This window comes from Lepidochelys kempii, chromosome 1 (assembly GCF_965140285.1).
Source record: "Lepidochelys kempii isolate rLepKem1 chromosome 1, rLepKem1.hap1, whole genome shotgun sequence".
In the NCBI taxonomy this organism is placed as follows: domain Eukaryota; kingdom Metazoa; phylum Chordata; order Testudines; family Cheloniidae; genus Lepidochelys; species Lepidochelys kempii.
Window position 1 is genome coordinate 124,318,347 of NC_136380.1, and position 17,130 is coordinate 124,335,476.

General features: G+C 42.9%; 1 protein-coding gene across 6 annotated transcripts in view; it reads left to right on the forward strand.

Annotated features, from left to right (window-relative positions):
- The window catches only part of JADE3 (jade family PHD finger 3), an 84,288-nt gene that overhangs the window by 51,587 nt on the left and 15,571 nt on the right, over nt 1-17,130 (forward strand). For 2 of the 6 annotated variants that reach the window (XM_073353379.2, XM_073353368.2), the window contains 2 exons: nt 9,109-9,180; nt 12,069-12,226. In XM_073353379.2, coding sequence (XP_073209480.1) covers nt 9,109-9,180; nt 12,069-12,226 — 230 coding nt within the window. Of the gene's footprint in view, nt 1-2,928; nt 7,349-9,090; nt 9,181-12,068; nt 12,227-17,130 lie in introns of those variants that run through there. The other 4 variants (XM_073353394.2, XM_073353405.2, XM_073353416.2 and 1 more) reach the window with 4 other exon arrangements.

Genomic DNA, 17,130 nt, shown 5'->3' on the forward strand with positions numbered 1-17,130 from the left:
TGTCTCATGTGCAGTTCATTCCTCACATATGTGCTGTCAGGGGACCGTGCATGCTTAGTACAGGTGGAACTTTTGGAGAATGTAGCTAACAAGTCTCTGAGCATGTGCTATTCCTAGGGGAATTCTTCATTTAAAAAAAAAAATTCTGTGTACAACATTTAAAATTCTGCAAACTTTATTTGTCAAAATCACACTACATAATCACGCCAGTTTAAATTATTTTGGTAATTTATTTCAAAATGCCTGTCAGCAAGAATGTCTGCAACATTACAGAGAAATGCAAAATTTCCCCCAGGAGTAGAGAGTTAAAGAAACCCCTGTGACAAGCCAGTTTCCTGTTTTCTGTCTACCCCTCCGAGCCCAGCCGGGGGGCCAGACACCCACAACCCCTCCTCCCCACAGCCCAGCTGCAGGGCCAGCCCAGACACACACACCCTGCCCCGCCCCATGCCTCAGAGCTCAGGGATCCAGAGGGAGAAACAGCCTGATGCTCAGTCCCAGGGTTGCACGGAGTTTCCTGCGCGTGCGCGGCCCTCTCCTTTCAAGGCATGTGGGGAACTGCAGCTGCTGGTAACTCTCCAGCTCCTTCCTCCTCCCCCCAGCAATGTCTTCTGTGTGTGAGCTGGGCTCTAAGTCCAGTGGCCCCTAGTGGCAGTCAGCAGCACTGAAGCCCTCTGTGGGGGGAAAGGAAATTTTGCATGCACAATGTTAATTTCTGCAACATTCTACGTTGCATAGTGGCACAGAATTTCCCCAGGAGTAATGTGCAAACTAATTTTCAGAGTCTTATAACTTGGACAGACATGGGAAAACTTTCACTGGGATGGTAAAAGGCACAACCCTTATACCAGAGCAGTTCCCTCTTAACAAATTTCAAATCCCTACTCCAAAATGTGGAAATGTAAGAGCTTCAGATAGGTGTACTAAATTTTTTACACAAGCAAATGTATTTTCCCTAACCCCATTCTGAGAAACCGCTGAAACTTTAAAATAAATAAATCAAGCCTCTGGCGCAAGTACCTAGCATCAAAAACTTCAGTCCATATTTTTTTTATAAGCAACTGACAACAGGGTCTATAACGAGAAGTGTCCAGCAACCTTAACTATGGGTGGCTCCGCTGCGACCCTGCTCCTGGCCCTGGCTCAGGGGTAAGGGGAGGCGTGAGATCAAAAATTTGGGGACCCCTGAGCTAAGGTTTCATTGAGGTTTGCATGTAAAGCAGGACTAAAATCCCTCCCTTCGTGCTTTGAGTCCTTACAAACTTTCATTCTTTTACTAATTTCACTTCTGTCAAACGGTGCTCTGGGTATGACTATGGGATTTTTTTGTCCAGTAACACACTGATCTGTTTCTAAATACTGTAATTTTAAACTTGTGTGCTACAATAGCAAATTGTGGGCATGTGTGTTTATAAATAAGATCATCTCCTCTTTCAGGAGACTTAAGAGGCAGACAACTGTGTTTATTACCTTCAGTAGTTAGGCAAGACAAGAATTTGTCTATTTAAGAATAAAAGGCATAGATTTGCCTTTGGCATTAAGCAACCTTTCAGGATGTTATGCTATATTGTAATCTTTGTTTCATGCATAGAATATCAAATGAACCACTAAACTGGGGGCTGCTGAAGCACTTGCAGAGCTGCGTTGTGGCTTTTCCCTATAGTGATACTGGAGAACTCATTCCTATAAGGCTACCTAGGGTGACTAGCCAGATACAAGGGATCACAGACCATGGTTGTGGAGCAGCTTTGTGAGAAGGACAGGCTAATGAAAAGGCAAGGTTAGCAGAAAAGATGGGAGGAATTCTATAGTTCTCATCTATATGGAGAATATACAACAAAGTGTGTACTGTGATTTGAGCATGTGAAGTGTTATGAAAGCGCATGTTAGTGGAGCATAAACACAGCCTTGTTTTCCCCAGTCTTCTAGCTGACACTTTCTAATGTAGATTTTTGTTGTTGGTTGGTTGTTTTTGTCTAGTAAAATGGCTCCTTGAAAAACCACATCAGCATAGCAGCTACTTCTGTTTCCAGTTGAGTTGACTCGTATTTGTGTCTCTGGTTAGAATATTCTGTATATTTTCTTTACTAAAATAAATAAAAATACTACATGATTCTGAGCTTGCCCTTTCTTTCAGTTAGGGACGTGCTTAACTAGAATAACAGTTAGGGACATGCTTTACAAAAGCTAGTCCATTAATGGGACATGACCACAGGAAGCTATTTATTGAATGTTTTCTTGTTGTTACTTTTGGGTTTTTTGGTAGGAAGGTAGTGCTCCTGTTTACCCAGTAAAACAGCATTTTTTGTCAATTTGTCTTAGTTTCTTGCTTAGTAAACGCAGGATCTAGTTTTTACAGAGAGCACATTCTAGAAGTTGTTCTGAAATGTTTTCTTCCTCTTCTGACCTGTGCCTTCAACCCTTCTGCTTAGGAAAGGTTAGGTCCAGGAGTCAGACTGCATACACTGGCTCCCTCGAGGAAGCACTATAACCCTCAGCCATCTGCTCGGTTCTTCCTGCCTCCTGCCCGGCAGGACTACAGTAGGAGGAAGAGTAGGGGTTTTAGGAGACCTCCGCCCTTGTCCTTGTCTGCGTCCATGCCTGCTTCCTGCTCCCCCAGACACTTGGCGGGGTCCAAGCAGGCCTTTTGATGGGATGCCTGGGCAATTTACTAGGCTGAAGTATGGATCCAGATTCCCCAGTTTTTGTGGACTGTTTATTCCCACTTCTATCTGGCGTGGGCCCACATTACCTCGGACTCCTCCCTGCATCCCCATGACTCCCACCCGCAGCAATCAGCTCTTTCATGGTGATCAGGAGGCTTGGGGGGGAGGGGAGAGGAGCGAGGATGTGGCGTGCTCAGGGGGAGGGGGTGGAGCAGGGGTGGGAAGAAGTGAGGTGGGGGTGGGATCTTGAGGGAAGGGGTGGAGTGGGGGCAGGCCTGGGCAGAGCTGGAGGTTGAGCATCCCCCTGCACTTTGGAAAGAACAGCAAGAGAAGCAGCTGGACGATCCACCCTCATTCACCTCCTGACTCCACCACCTCAGCCAAGCTTCACAATAATCATTACTGAGTACAGTATTAAATTTGTTTGTTTTAAACTTATTCTGTATGTGTACTGTGATACAGGAAGGCCAGGGAGCAGTGGGAGAGTGCTAGATATATAAGCTCAAGGCTAATTAAGGCGTAGTTCCCTGTAGACTAGGGAAGGTGGTTGCAGGTTAATTGGAGCACCTGCAGTCAATTAAGGCCCTGTTAGGAACCTAATAAAAACCCCCTGCGTCAGGCAGAGGAGGAGGAGGAAGGAGAAAGGACTGGAGCTTGGAGGCGCATTGAGAGATTTGGAAAACCTGAGAATTGGAGTAAGGGAGATTCTCTTCCCCCCAGCATCTAAGGGCCAGGGGTAACCCCACCTAAGGGGGAAGAGGGTAAGAAACCTACAGGGATTGAGAGGGGCTGGGACTCGGAGCGAAGAGCAAACCCAGACCCCCTCCCCCACTTCCTTCCTCTACCACCTTCCCAGGCTAGTAGCGGGGCCCTCGGCACCCAAGAGCAGGGGCAAAGGGTGGCATCTGAGTGCCCCACCAAGAAAAGCACAGGACCCACCAAACTAAAATCGGCCATCTTGCCACAGTACATAATGTCTTTTATCTTGTGGGGAAAAAAAATTAGAACCTAACCCTCCCTATTTACATTAATTCTTATAGGGAAATTGGATTCACTTAACGTTGTTTCACTTAGTCACATTTTTCAAGAACATAACTACGACGTTAAGAGAGGAGTTACTGTGCTTGAAAACTGTTATGTCCCCTCTCTTTTCTTCTCCAGGTAAACCAAACCAATTTTTTCAATTTTCCCTGTTAGGTCCTGTTTTCTAGACCTTTAATCATTTTTATTGCTCTTCTCTGGACTTTCTCAGATTTATCCACATCTTTCCTGAAATGTGGCACCCAGAACTGTATACGGTACTCTAGTTGAGGCTTAATCAGCACGGACTAGAACAGAAGAATTACTTCTCGTGTCTTCCTTACAACACTCCTGCTAATACCATGTGCACTACCAGTTTGCAGTGCTCCCGTTTGGCCTGTCAGCGGGTGTTCACAAAGTGCATGGCAGGCGTTGCGACCTTCCTGAGGAAACAAGAGGTTCAGGTCCACCCATACTGATACTGCAACGACCGGCTGATCAGAGGTCGGACCAAAGCCCAGGTAGAGATAGATGTAAAGTTAATACAGTCAACTTTCCAGGACTTAGGCCTGTTAATAAATACCCAGAAGTCTACCCTCTCCCCAGTTCAAAGGATAGAATTTATTGGGGCAATCCTTGACTCGGTCCAAGCCAGAGTTTTCTTCCTAGAAGCCCAGTTCTAACTGAATGGGGCACTTGCAGAAAGCCTCAGGAACCACCCAATCACTGCTTAAAGCTCGTGGGCCATAAGGCATCATGCATCTATGTTGTCCAACATGCAAGACTATGGCTCAGATCTCTTCAGGCTTGGTTGGCGTTGGTACATGCAGTGGGCTGACACCACTTGGACACAGTAGTCACGCTTCCCCCATCAGTGATCGCTTCCCTTTGGTGGCTGGACCCGTTGGCAGTGTGTGATGGAGTCCCTTTCTTGAGACCCCATCTGTCAGGGTGTCTTGTCACAGATGCTTCAGTGATGGGCTGGGGAGCTCATTTAGGGCCCCTCAGAACTCAATACCTCTGGTCTCCAGAGGAGCTCTTGCTACACATCTATGTCAGGGAGCTCAGGGTGGTTCGCCTAGTCTGCCAGGCATTTCAAAACCACTTGGAGGACAAGGTTGTATCAGTCCTCACAGACAACAGCAATGTTTTATATAAGCAGGCGGTGGGGGCACAGGGCACTGCTTGTGGGAATTCTGCATAGCCCACTCGATCCACCTTAGGGCCTTCTATCTGCTGGGGTCACAGAACCTCAGCAGATCCTTCTCCAGCCACCATAAATGGTCCAGACATTGTGAAACGCCCCTTCCAGAAGTGGGGGACTCCCCACATAAATCTGTTTGTGATGCGGCACAACAGGAAGTGTCTTCAGTTCTGCTCCTTCCTGGGCCACAGCCCAGGATCACTCAATGTTTGGTGTGGCTGACAGGACACCCCATTTGAACCACTGGCAATGTGGTTTTCTGCTCTACCTGTCCTTGAAGGTAGCCTTCCTAGTGGCCATTACTTCTGTCAGAAGGGTCTCAGGAATCCTAGCTCTTGCGTTGGAGCTGCCTCATACAGTCGTCTTCAAGATCAAGATTCTATTGTGACCACACCCAGTAACCAGGATATCTTCCTTCTGGTCTTCTATCCAAAGTCACATGCCAATAGAGAGGAACAGAGACTCCATTCGCTGGATGTCAGATGTGCACTAGCCTTCTATATAGAAAGGACTAAATCATTTTGAAAATCTACACAGCTTTTTGTGGTCATTGCAGACAGGATGAAAGGCCTTTCAGTCTCTGCCAGAGAATCTCATTGTGGATCACTTCCTGTGTCCTCACATGCTACGACCCCGCAAAGGTCCTCCTGCCCTAATGGTGCATTCTGCCAGGGCTCAAGCATCTTCGGCTGCATTCGTAGCTCAAGTTCCTATCCAGGACATCTGTAGAGCGGAATGTGGTAGTCAGTCCATACCTTGGCATCTCATTATGCCATCACCCAGCATACTAGACACGACGTGGGTTTTGGCTGAGCGGTATTACAATCAGCATGCCAATGAACTCTGAACCCTCCACCGCCGCAACTGTTTGGGAGTCACCTACATTGGAATGGACATGAGCAAACACTCAAATTAAAAAAGGTTAGTAAACTTCCATAACTGTTCTTCAAGATGTGGTGCACATGTCCATTCCAACCTCCCTGCCCTGCTACCAGCCCGTCTGGCGGAGTTAGCCAGCAAGAAGGAACTGAGGAGGTGACAGGTCGGTGGGCAGCTTTATACTGACGCCATGGGGACACCAGAGCCGACCTGACAGATACCACTGAGGGGAAAAACTTTTTGGTGGCGGTGCTTGGGGTGAGCACACACCTATATTGAAATGGACGTGAGCAACACATCTAGAAGAACAGTTACGGAACCTTAGTAACTGGTTTTGTGTGCGTGAGGTAAATGGGTGAGGAGGGGGACTAATACTAAGGGCTTGTCTACATCATGGGGTAATGTGCACTACGGGGGTGTGACTTCTAAAGCACATTCTCATCTGTTGTACATAACTGATCCGTGTAGGTCCTGCTGGGGCTCGTTAAAAGTTTTGTAGCATGTTTTAACTTAGTACTGTTTCAAACTGTTAACAGTACTACATTAGAAGTACACTAGGGAACTTTAATGCATAACAGCAGGGTCTACAAAGACCAGTTAGTGCATGGCACACATTAGTGTGCTTTAGAAATCACACCAGTAGTGCCATTGCTGCTCTGTGTAGACAAGTTCTGATAGCTGTGTTGTAGGGTATGGATAGTGAGTAGGCAATTAGAATTCAGCATGTGCTTAACCTAAGAAATAAGGAGAACGTCCTTTTATTTGTAAGTACTCCATTTCCATACAGATTTCAATAACTATATGAAGTTGCCTTTTTAAAGTTACATGAGGACACTGGATTTGTTTAAGACATACCTGAATATTTATATTAAATTATATTATATTTTAAAAGTAATTGTGTCCTGTAAATGTCGCAATAATAAACATTCCCAACTTCCTGTCTTACTGATATGTTTCATCTTCAGGATTCTAGATTGTCATATAATCATGTATTTAAAGTCTCTGCTTTGTATCAGGACCATATTGAAATTATTTGACTCTCACATGCAGCTACTGTACTATCTTCAGATTAGCTTGCATCTTAAATGTGCATAGAGGTTACATGTGCAAGTGACTTTGAGGTCTCTTTTTCTACAGACTTCATATTTTAGGATCTAAAGTGATTTTTGGTAAACTTGCAGCCCTTTGGGATGACTCAGGCAATTCCTTGGAATCACTACTCCAAAGATCTGGCCAATGAGGGGGAATTTTAAGATTGCTCCAAAATACATGCAACTCAAGGAAAACTAGATTTCCAGACACTGTTCCCTTTTGAAAGAGTCCATTCTTTGCCAGATCTGTTTGGCATAGTGACAGCATTGAGGACAAATGCTGAAAATAACTTAACTGAATTAATAAGTAAATTCTCCTACTTGCACCAGGTCTTGTAGTGGCAAAGAACTGTAAGGTGATTAATATTCAATACATTTTTTTTTTCTCTGAGCAAGAGCTTTTAACTGTTGGAAGAGACTGTTTGGTCAAAGGTGAAAAACCAGGTTTGTGGCTGATGGACAGAACTATAGATGGCTGTGTAACAATGGTAAGATCTCTGAAAGAAAAGCTAGGTTACAGCATTTCTGTAACTATGGAAGAAAACTGTGTACCGAGGAAACTTTGGTCAGGTGTTGGGTTCCTTGTGATTTAGAGCAGGGGTAGTTCATTAATTTTTTGTCAAGGTCTAAATTTCTTGGTCAAAGTATAGTGAAGGTCCAGACTCCAGAGAAAGTAATGATAAATAAAAATATTTCCGTGTCCGTTCAAAAGTGTCTGGTGGCGCAGATTTGGCCCACGGTTTGCCTGTTGACTACCCCTGCTTTAGAGCCTCTATATGCCTAACTATTACATCTGATTGATTGGCCACTAGTGATACCTCTACTGTAAATCTATTTTGGTGTCTGAAGCAGAGTACTTAATATTGCTGAGCACAGACCACGTGGTTGGTGCAGTGCAACAAAGGAAAAAAAATAGTCCAGGTCCCAAGGGACTTACGTTCTAAAAATATAGATGACACAACTCACATATATAATGGATGATGAGATGAACTCACCTTAAAGCCATGCTGTGAGAATACTAACTTCTCTAATAGCGCTTTCACTTCTAGTACTAGTAATCACTCTGTTTTGATATGAAGTCTTCTGTGGTTTTAGTTTCAGCCAGTATTTACAAGGTGGTGGTGTGTAAAGCACTGCCTCAGATAACATTAAATTGTGTCTTCTCAAATATCTAAGCCAGTAACTGCTCTTTTTTAATATATTGTTGAGTTTTTCCGGGACTCTTCAGAAGTGTGCCATGTTAGTATTTCTTAAACTTCTTTTTCCTGAGTCGTCTTCCACAGTAAAGATGGAAGTCATGTGGGTTTGAATTGGAATAAAATACTTTTTTATTTATTATATTACACTGCTTAGAAAAATTGGGTGTTTCAACAGATTTCAGTTTCCCTGCAGTGTTCTTGCTCCAGCATAGGGAATCTTCAGAGCTAGTTGTTGTCAGTATGCTTCTAATCAACAATGGTATAGCTAGGGCAAGCTTTATTAACTTGTCTGGGGCCAGTGATCTAATTGGTTATAAATTACTTCTCCAAAGTTTTACGTTAGGTAGTAATTAGCTACTAAAGGTTACTTGAGGAATCTTACAACAGAAGACTTCTGTAAACTGAGTGCTCGAATATAAGGACATTAGGTGGTGGAGACTATGGGGTCTGTCATAGTTTATTTTTGTTAAGATTCTGTTTAGTATGCGCTCCTTCATGTATAAAATAAGCTGCTATCTCTGCCCCAGATTACCGGCAGCCTATCTTAATAAGACAGACATGATTGTGTTCCTTTTAAAATAATTAACAAACGTATGCTTGTATAATAATGAAATTGTCTGCCTGAATGATTTAAAATGGAGTTTTAGTAACTAGACCCAGTTTAAACATATTTAAAGTTTGCTAGATCACGTGCTTTAGAAAAAAATTGGTGGTTACGCTTTTTCCGGTAGGCCCAAGGTTAGAAATGCTCAGATTCCTTTTACAATGAGTTTGCAAAAAAATCAAGTTTAGCTGTACCATCCCACACAGCTTTCAAAGTCTGTTTCACACTGAGGGTGCAGGCCAATAAAATTCTGAAGAGGATTCTAAACCCATCTTAAAATGGCTAATGCCATCAGATTGAAGAGAGGATAAAAGGAGCTGTGAATCTGAAACCTCTAATTACTGTTTTTATCTGACATTATCTCAGTGGTACCAAGAGATAATCCATCAGAGATAATTTTCCCTTCTGTTGATTGTTTGCCCATTAGATCATTTTTGGCTTACAGGGTTTCTTCGTTTTGTTGAGCATGATCAGCCATGACATCCACCTGAGGCCAGTTTCTTTGAAACAAGCCATGGTAACTGTTTTTGCTCATTGTATAAATATGTTCATAGTTTACCAGTGCATTTGTTAACTTCTATCTAATGCAAACTGTAAATGTGCCCTTCACTTAAACCACTCTGCTAAGTTGTGTGTACCTACCTTTTTGAAGAGACAAACTAGAGGAGGCAGTCTCTGGAGGTTATTCCATTAAAACAACATTGTGTTTGGTTTTAAGAAACTTAATTCCTTTTTTAAACCATATCAGTGCTAAAAGAACTTAGTGATTGCTCAGTGTTCAATTTTTTTTAGAGAGCATGTATTGCATTATATGGCTTGTACTGAATAATACCAAAATAGGATTGTATGGTTGCTGTCATAAGACACATAGAATCTTGAATATAATATTGAGCATTGTAAAGTCTTCAGTTTAGTTTATCTTTAATCCTTAAGATACTGTCTAGCTTCAGTGTCTTATACACTAAGGACTAGGGTGACCAGATAGCAAGCGTGAAAAACAGGAACCGGGGTGGGGGGTAATAGGTGTTTACATAAGAAAAAGCCCCAAATATCGGGACTGTCCTTATAAAATCGGGACATCTGGTCACCCTCCGAAGGACAGACCAGTGTCTGGAGGGTGTTGGGGAGGCTGAGGTAGGAGAAGAGTGTCTGTGGCCACCGAGGCAGTGGTGAGTAGGGACTTTTGCCTAGGGTTCTGAGTGAGCCTATTTCACTTCTGCTGGGAATGATTACCTGCACTCTGCCTCCCCTAGTTGCTGGTAATTAACCACTCCTTCAGTCTGGAGCGAGCAGCAGGGAGATAGAGGAAATGGGTATAAAGTAGGGCTGTCAATTAATCGCAGTTAACTCTTGCGATTAACTCAAAAATTAATCATGACTTATTAATTGCAGTTTTAATTGCCGTTTTAATCGCACTGTTCAACAACAGAATACCAATTGAAATATACTACATATTGGATGTTTTTCTGCATTTTCATATATATATTGTATTCTGTGTTGTAATTGAAATCAAAGTGTATATTATTTTTGATTACAAATATTTGTACTGTAAAAATGATTAACAAAAATTTTTCAATTCACCTCATACAAGTACTGTAGTGCAGTCTTTTTGTCATGAAAGTGCAACTTACAAATGTAGATTTTTTTTGTTACATAAGTGCACTCAAAAACAAAACAGTGTAAAACTTCAGAGCCTACAAGTCCACTCAGTCCTACTACTTGTTCAGCCAATTGCTAAGACAAACAACTTTGTTTACATGTACAGGAGATAATGTTGCCCTCTTCTTATTTACAGTGTCACCAGAAAGTGAGAACAGGCATTTGCATGGCACTTTTGTAGCCAGCATTGCAAGGTATTTACGTGCCAGATATGCTAAACGTTCATATGCCCCTTCATGCTTCGGCCGCGATTCCAGAGGACATGGTTCCATGCTGATGACTCTTGTTCAAAAAAAAAAAAAAATGCATTAATTAAATTTGTGACTGAACTGCTTGGGGGAGAATTGTATGTCCCCCTGCACTGTTTTACCTGCATTCTGCCATATATTGCATGTTACAGCAGTCTCGGATGATGACCCAGCACATGTTAGTTTTAAGAACATTTTCACTTCAGTTTTGACAAAAACGCAAAGAAGGTACCAATGTGAGATTTCTAAATATAGCTACAGCACTCGACCCAAGATTTAAGAATCTGAAGTGCCTTCCAAAATCTGAGAGGGATGAGGTGTGGAGCATGCTTTCAGAATTCTTAAAAAAAGCAACACTCTGATGCAGAAACCACAGAATCCAAACCTCCAAAAAAGAAAATCAACCTTCTGCTAGTGGCATCCGACTCGGATCATGAAAATGAACATGCATCGGTTCACACTGCTTTGGACTGTTATTGAGCAAAACCCGTCGTCAGCATGGATGCATGTCCTCTGGAATGGTAGTTGAAGCATAACGGGACATATATGAATCGTTAGCACATCTGGCACATAAATATCTTGGAACACCGGCTACAACAGTGCCATGAGAGAGTCTGTGCTCACTTTCAGGTGACCTTGCAAACAAGAAGTGGGCAACATTATCTCCTTCAAATGTGAACAAACTTGTTCAGCCAATTGCTCAGACAAACAAGAAGTAGGACTGAGTGGACTTGCAGACTCTGAAATAAGTTTTATTTTTGAATGCACTTTTTTGGTACATAATTCTACATTTGTAAGTTAAACTTTCATGATAGACATTGCATGACAGTACTTGTATTAAATGAACTGAAAAATACTATTTTTTTTTACGGTGCAAATACTTTATATTTATTTTTATTAAGTATATTTATTTATATTTATTAAGTGAACACTATACCCTTTGTATTCTGTGTTGTAATTGAAATCTATATATTTGAAAATGTAGAAAACATCCAAAAATATTTAAATAAATGGTATTCTATTGTTTAACAGTGTGATTAATTGCACGATTAATCACGGTGTGATTTTTTTTTTTTTTTTATCGCTTGACAGCCCTACTATAAAGTCCACAGTGGTTTTTCTGTGAAGAAATGGGATTAATGTCTCGGAGGAGATGGACTAGCAATGTGAGGCTCCCAGTCTGGTGAGGGTGGGATCTCCTGGTGCTCAGTGGAATTCGGGAGGCCTCAGTAGGCAGAAAGGCTCTTGTCTGAGGGGAGGGAGCAGGAGTAGGGAAGGACATGTAGCTTCTACTGTGAGACAGTGAACAAAGGGTGTGTGTAATTTTTCAACCCATAGCCCCAGTTTAGAAAGCCTGTTTTAAGAATACTTGACTAATAATTGACCACATTAAATGTGTTAACAGGTTGGTTATTGTGTTAGGGAAAGGGAGAATGATTAAGACTCCCTTTAATACACCTGCCTTCTCTCAAATAGGATATCTGGGTTTTCTTTGCAGGTGTTCCGGAAGGACCTCATTAGTGCCATGAAACTTCCAGACTCTCACCATGTTAACCCTGATGAATATTACCTCTTTGCGGACACATGGAAACAAGAATGGGAAAAGGGTGTTCAGGTCCCAGCTAGTCCCGACACGATTCCACAGCCTTCTCTCAGGTAATTGGTCTTAAACATTGAATGTACTTAAACATTGAATGGACAAAACATAAAATGAGTCTGTCTCAAAGGATTTACAATCTAATTGCAGCTAACGCTTGCTTGATTGCTTGCTTAGTATACTTAAACCTGTGGTACAACTGTCTCCCAAGTCCAAAAATCTTTTAAAATTAAAATATTTCCAATTTGGAGTCAAAGTCAGTGGTACTTGAGGCTGGGAGAGAATAGGCAGATCTGAACTGAAGGAAGAAAGCAAACATGCAGTACTCAGAACTAGGATCAAACTAAAAAACAAAAATGCTTTCTTTGAGCATTTGGTGCACTGCGTAAAACAGTCATCTAACTTATTGTGACCAAATAAAATTCCAAATAGAAAACGGTATTCTGTTGCACTGGTTATATTCCATAAATCTACTCATAAAAACAGGACAATATGAATTGTAATAATGCAGCGAACACTTAATCCTCCTCGGATGGGGTGTAGTCTCCAACAGTGACTGATATCTGTCAAAGCTTCAGAGGAAGGTAAGAACCTCCCAGAATCATTTTTTGGGGGCATGTAACCTGTTTCTGCCCTGACATAAGAGGCTGGAAATTTTCACTGTAAAATAAATATATTACAGTTGATGTGTGTGGATATATGTATCTGAGTGTGTGTGTGTGTGTGTGTGTGTGTGTATGTGGATGGATGGATGGAAATGCTATTCAGTCTCCTAAACACTCTACCACTTCTATTACATTTACCTTCTATTTTACATTTTCCAGTTTAATTGCAGGATCAAGGGCATTAGTTATGCATTGGTGGACCTCTGTGCACTAGCAGAGCCTCTTTGACTTTGGGGCTTAAATAATTCCAGTCTTCAGAGTTGCTAATCATTTGTGAGCCCCTCCAAGAAGACCTCTAACCACTTTTTTCCCTTTTTGAAATGTGGTGACTGACACTTTGCGGATCACCCAGACCAGTAAGGGGTTCTGTCACCACCTGCCCTGTAATCTTGGGGCTTTTTCGCAGTATCTCTATGGTTCAGATCTCCAACACCAGTAGCCAACTCACAAGCAGAAAATCTCACCCTGCTTTTGCAGCCTAACTATCCTTGCAAGGTGATACTTGCAGTCTCAAGTCTCCCCAAATCCATCCTCCTTGAATTTTTAAGTACCAGACAATTGGATAGGTCCCCTCTGATTTGTCATCCCCAAAGGCATGAAACTAGACCCCCTCCCCAAGATACCAGCTTTCTTTGGCATATACACTCTGTATAGTTTGCACACCAGAGACCTATTTGAGGTATAAATAAACCAACAGTGTAGTTAATAGAAAACAACACCTATTCAGAGATAAAATAGTATGGGAAAGTGAACATAAAGATGCAATCTCAGGCTTTACTCTTCCCTTTTAGATAAAACCCTCTTTCTAATACAAGTTATGTATTGCCTTTTAACAGCTTCCCAGCGTACCTCCAGCATTCATGGACAGCCTCCCACTTAGACTATCTCTCAGTTTCTGGATTAAAAACTCTCCGTTTTAAGCCTGCTTTTAAAAGGCTTTTTCTTTTTTCTCTTTGACCACAGTGACTTTATGGTTCAGGTTAAGATTTTGTTGGGTTATTTTTAGGAAAAGTCATGGACAGGTCGTGGACAATAAACAAGAATTCATGGAAGCCATAGCCCCCCGACCCATGGAGGTGGACAGCTGGAGCCCTGAAGTCACAGAAGTCACAAATCATGGAATCTGTGACCTCTGTGACAACTCATAGCCTTACTCGTGGTTATTCAGGATGGGGGAATCCCCTCTTGACTTGGTATCCTGTGGGTGGGATGTCTCCTCATAAAGTCTAATGGTACATCATATGTCTTTTTTTCTGGGTTGGACAGTGGACTGCTTACATGAAACAGGATTCAAGTAAAGACCTTGCTTGGGAGGGGCCCCTACCTGCTTGACTGCTCGCTGCCCTGCTGTGAAGTGTAGTTGAAGTTGTTGTACAGATTGAACACGGTTTTGGTATACATAAATACATAGATTCATAACCATCGTTTGTATACATATCTCATAATGACCATCACGTTCAGAACATTACAAGCTTTCATAAGACCTTACTCAATATACTTTTGTAGTACAATAATACAGTATGCAATCAGTTGGTTCAACTGCTCATTTGAACTGCTCATTCCAAATGGAATGTAATATTTGAGAAGCAGGTATGCAAAAATAAGTGAATTTTGACATAGTTCAAAATTTTCAATGTTTTAAGCACCAGTGGGTGAGATTTTCAAAATAGCCTAAGTAATTTAAGAGCACAAGTTCCACCGAAGTTAGGACTTGTGTTCTCAAGTCACTTAAGCACTTTCGAAAATCCTACTTTTAGGTACCTAAATTTAGGTTTTTGACCATAATTTCATTTTAATGCACCACAGTTGAGCGTCCTAATGCTGTTTTGTTTTAACTCTTGCAACATGCTGAATATAATCTCTTTCCTGAAGTATTATGAAAATCAGTTAATTCAGAATCCATCAGTAAGAAATATTTCTTGTTCTGTATTATGCATGGTCTTACTGCTTAGTTAAATTTCATCCATCTGTCTGCTCAGTTCCTCAGGCTGAGTAGAGTTGTCACAACTTCTGTGTAGTTTAGTTGTTGCCAAACTTCTTTCTTGCCACCAACCCTCTTCTCAAGATAGCTGCTTACTATACGGAAGTGCAGTGGTTTCAGTACTGAAACCCCAGAAGATTAGGAAAGGATAAACTCTTCTTACACAACAGTGTTTGTTTAATGTGTGATGCTTTTTTTTTTTTTGTTTTTTTTAAGCAGGGATGGATGAAAACATCAATGCCAGGTCTACACAAGTAAAGATTTGCCAGTATAGCTGTGCTGGCAAATCCTCCTAGTGTAGGCGTGGTCTATACTACCAGAAAAATGCTTTTTCTGGTAATAGTTTATACTTGTTCCTGAGCTAAACAAGTGCCTTTGACAACATATTTATCTCGATATAACTGTATTTAGCTAGGGCTTTTGTGAGTACAGAAATGTAAAAAAAAACCAAATAACCCACTCGTAACTGAGCTACTATACCATAGCAGTTTCTAGAAAAAGGAGGAAGAGGAAAAGAGACAGCTAATCGAGGAGGAGAGGCAACAAAGGAAAAGGGGGAGGAAGACAGGGCAGGAAAACAGTACTTTATTCTAACACTGGTAACTCACATTGCCCAGTAAGAATTGTGGGTCATCAAAGTTCAGAGAAATAACCCAAATATCTATTTTGATGACTTGCTAGACTACCACATAAGTGTACTCTCCTCCTTTCACAAGAATTTTCTTCTTTGTTTGCCTAATTCTACAAAGCACATGCATTTCACATACGGAAGTATTCTGTTCAGTCTCCCACTGCAGCCCTTTCATGTGTAGACCCTCTTGCACTAAATACAGAGAGAAACTGACTTTTTGTCTAAGATTAGCTTTTCCTTTCACATAAGGCACTTTACAGTGGTGCAATGGGCTTCATTACTGAAGCATCTGGTGGGACTAAAGGACACATAGGTCAACATTCTCCCTTGTTACCTGGTTATTTTAGCTATGTTCTTTCTCCTTCAGTGTCCACTTGGCAACAGATTTCTTCTTACACACCCAAAATAATACTATAAGCATTGGCTTCTATAAGGTGTCGTTTGAAAATGAATGTAAATAGGGACTATTTATCCAAAATGTGGAGCATGCATCTATTTTCTTCCCCTTCCATTGCCAGACAAAATTCTGTTGAAAAGGACCAGTTACCTGCTCGATCAGGGGTCAGCAACCTTTCAGAACTGGGGTGCCAAGTCTTCATTTATTCACTTTAATTTAAGGTTTCGTGTGCCAGTAATACATTTTAACGCTTTTTAGAAGGTCTCTATATTATATAACTAAACGATTGTTGCATGTAGAGTAAACAAGGTTTTCAAAATGTTTAAGAAGCTTCATTTAAAATTAAATTAAAATGCTGATCTTATGCTGCCGGCCTGCTGCCAGCCTGGGGTTTCGTTCACCTAGGCCGGCAGCAGGCTGAGCGGGGCCTGCGGCTGGGACCCCAGCTGGCAGCCAGAACCCCAGACCAGCAGCAGGCTGAGCAGGGCCAGTGGCCGAGACCCCAGACTGGCAGTGGGCTGAGCGTCTCAGCCCACTGCCAGTCTGGGGTTCTGTCCGCCGGCCCCTGCCCGCCAGGGTTCTGGCTGTCTGCTCCGCTCAGCCCACTGCCGGTCTGGGATCCTAGCCCTGCCCACATAGAGTGGGTATCTATCTTCTCCCTGGTTCTAGCTCATTCTCTTTCTCTCTCTGTGCACTGAGCTGAGGGTGGGGTGCACTGAGCACAGGGTCTGTCCAGAAGCTAGAATGAGGGAGGGGGCTCAGGGTTGGGGCAGGAGGTTTGGGTGTGGAGTGCTTACCTGGACAGCGCCCATTTGGCGCATGGGGTGCAGGTGGAAGTGTGTGTGGGGGGTGGTGATGCAGGAGCTCCCATTTGGTGTGAGGGGTGGGGTGGGAATGTGAGGGGTGCAAGAATCGGCGTGAGGGGGGTGCAGGAGTCAGGGCATGGGGGGGGGGGTGCGGGGTGAGGGCAGAGGGCTGGGAGTGGGTGCTCCCAGCCCCCTGCCCAGAGCGGCTCATGGCAGGGGGCTGGAGGGGATGTCCCCGTCCCTTCTTCGCCTCCTTTCCAGAGCAGCAAGCGTGCTGCGGCTCCGCTTCCCTCGCAAGGGCCATCAGCTGATCGGTTGCAGGGAGGGAGAGGAGGAGGGGCAGGAACCCAGCATGCTGGGGGAAGAGGTGCGGGGGGGGGGGGGGGAACTTGCCTGCCCTGCAGCAGCTGCCAGGACCAAACTTATTCACCCTGCTCCCATGGGGGCGGAGAGGGGCGGGCAGGATTTTTAATGGCATGCTGC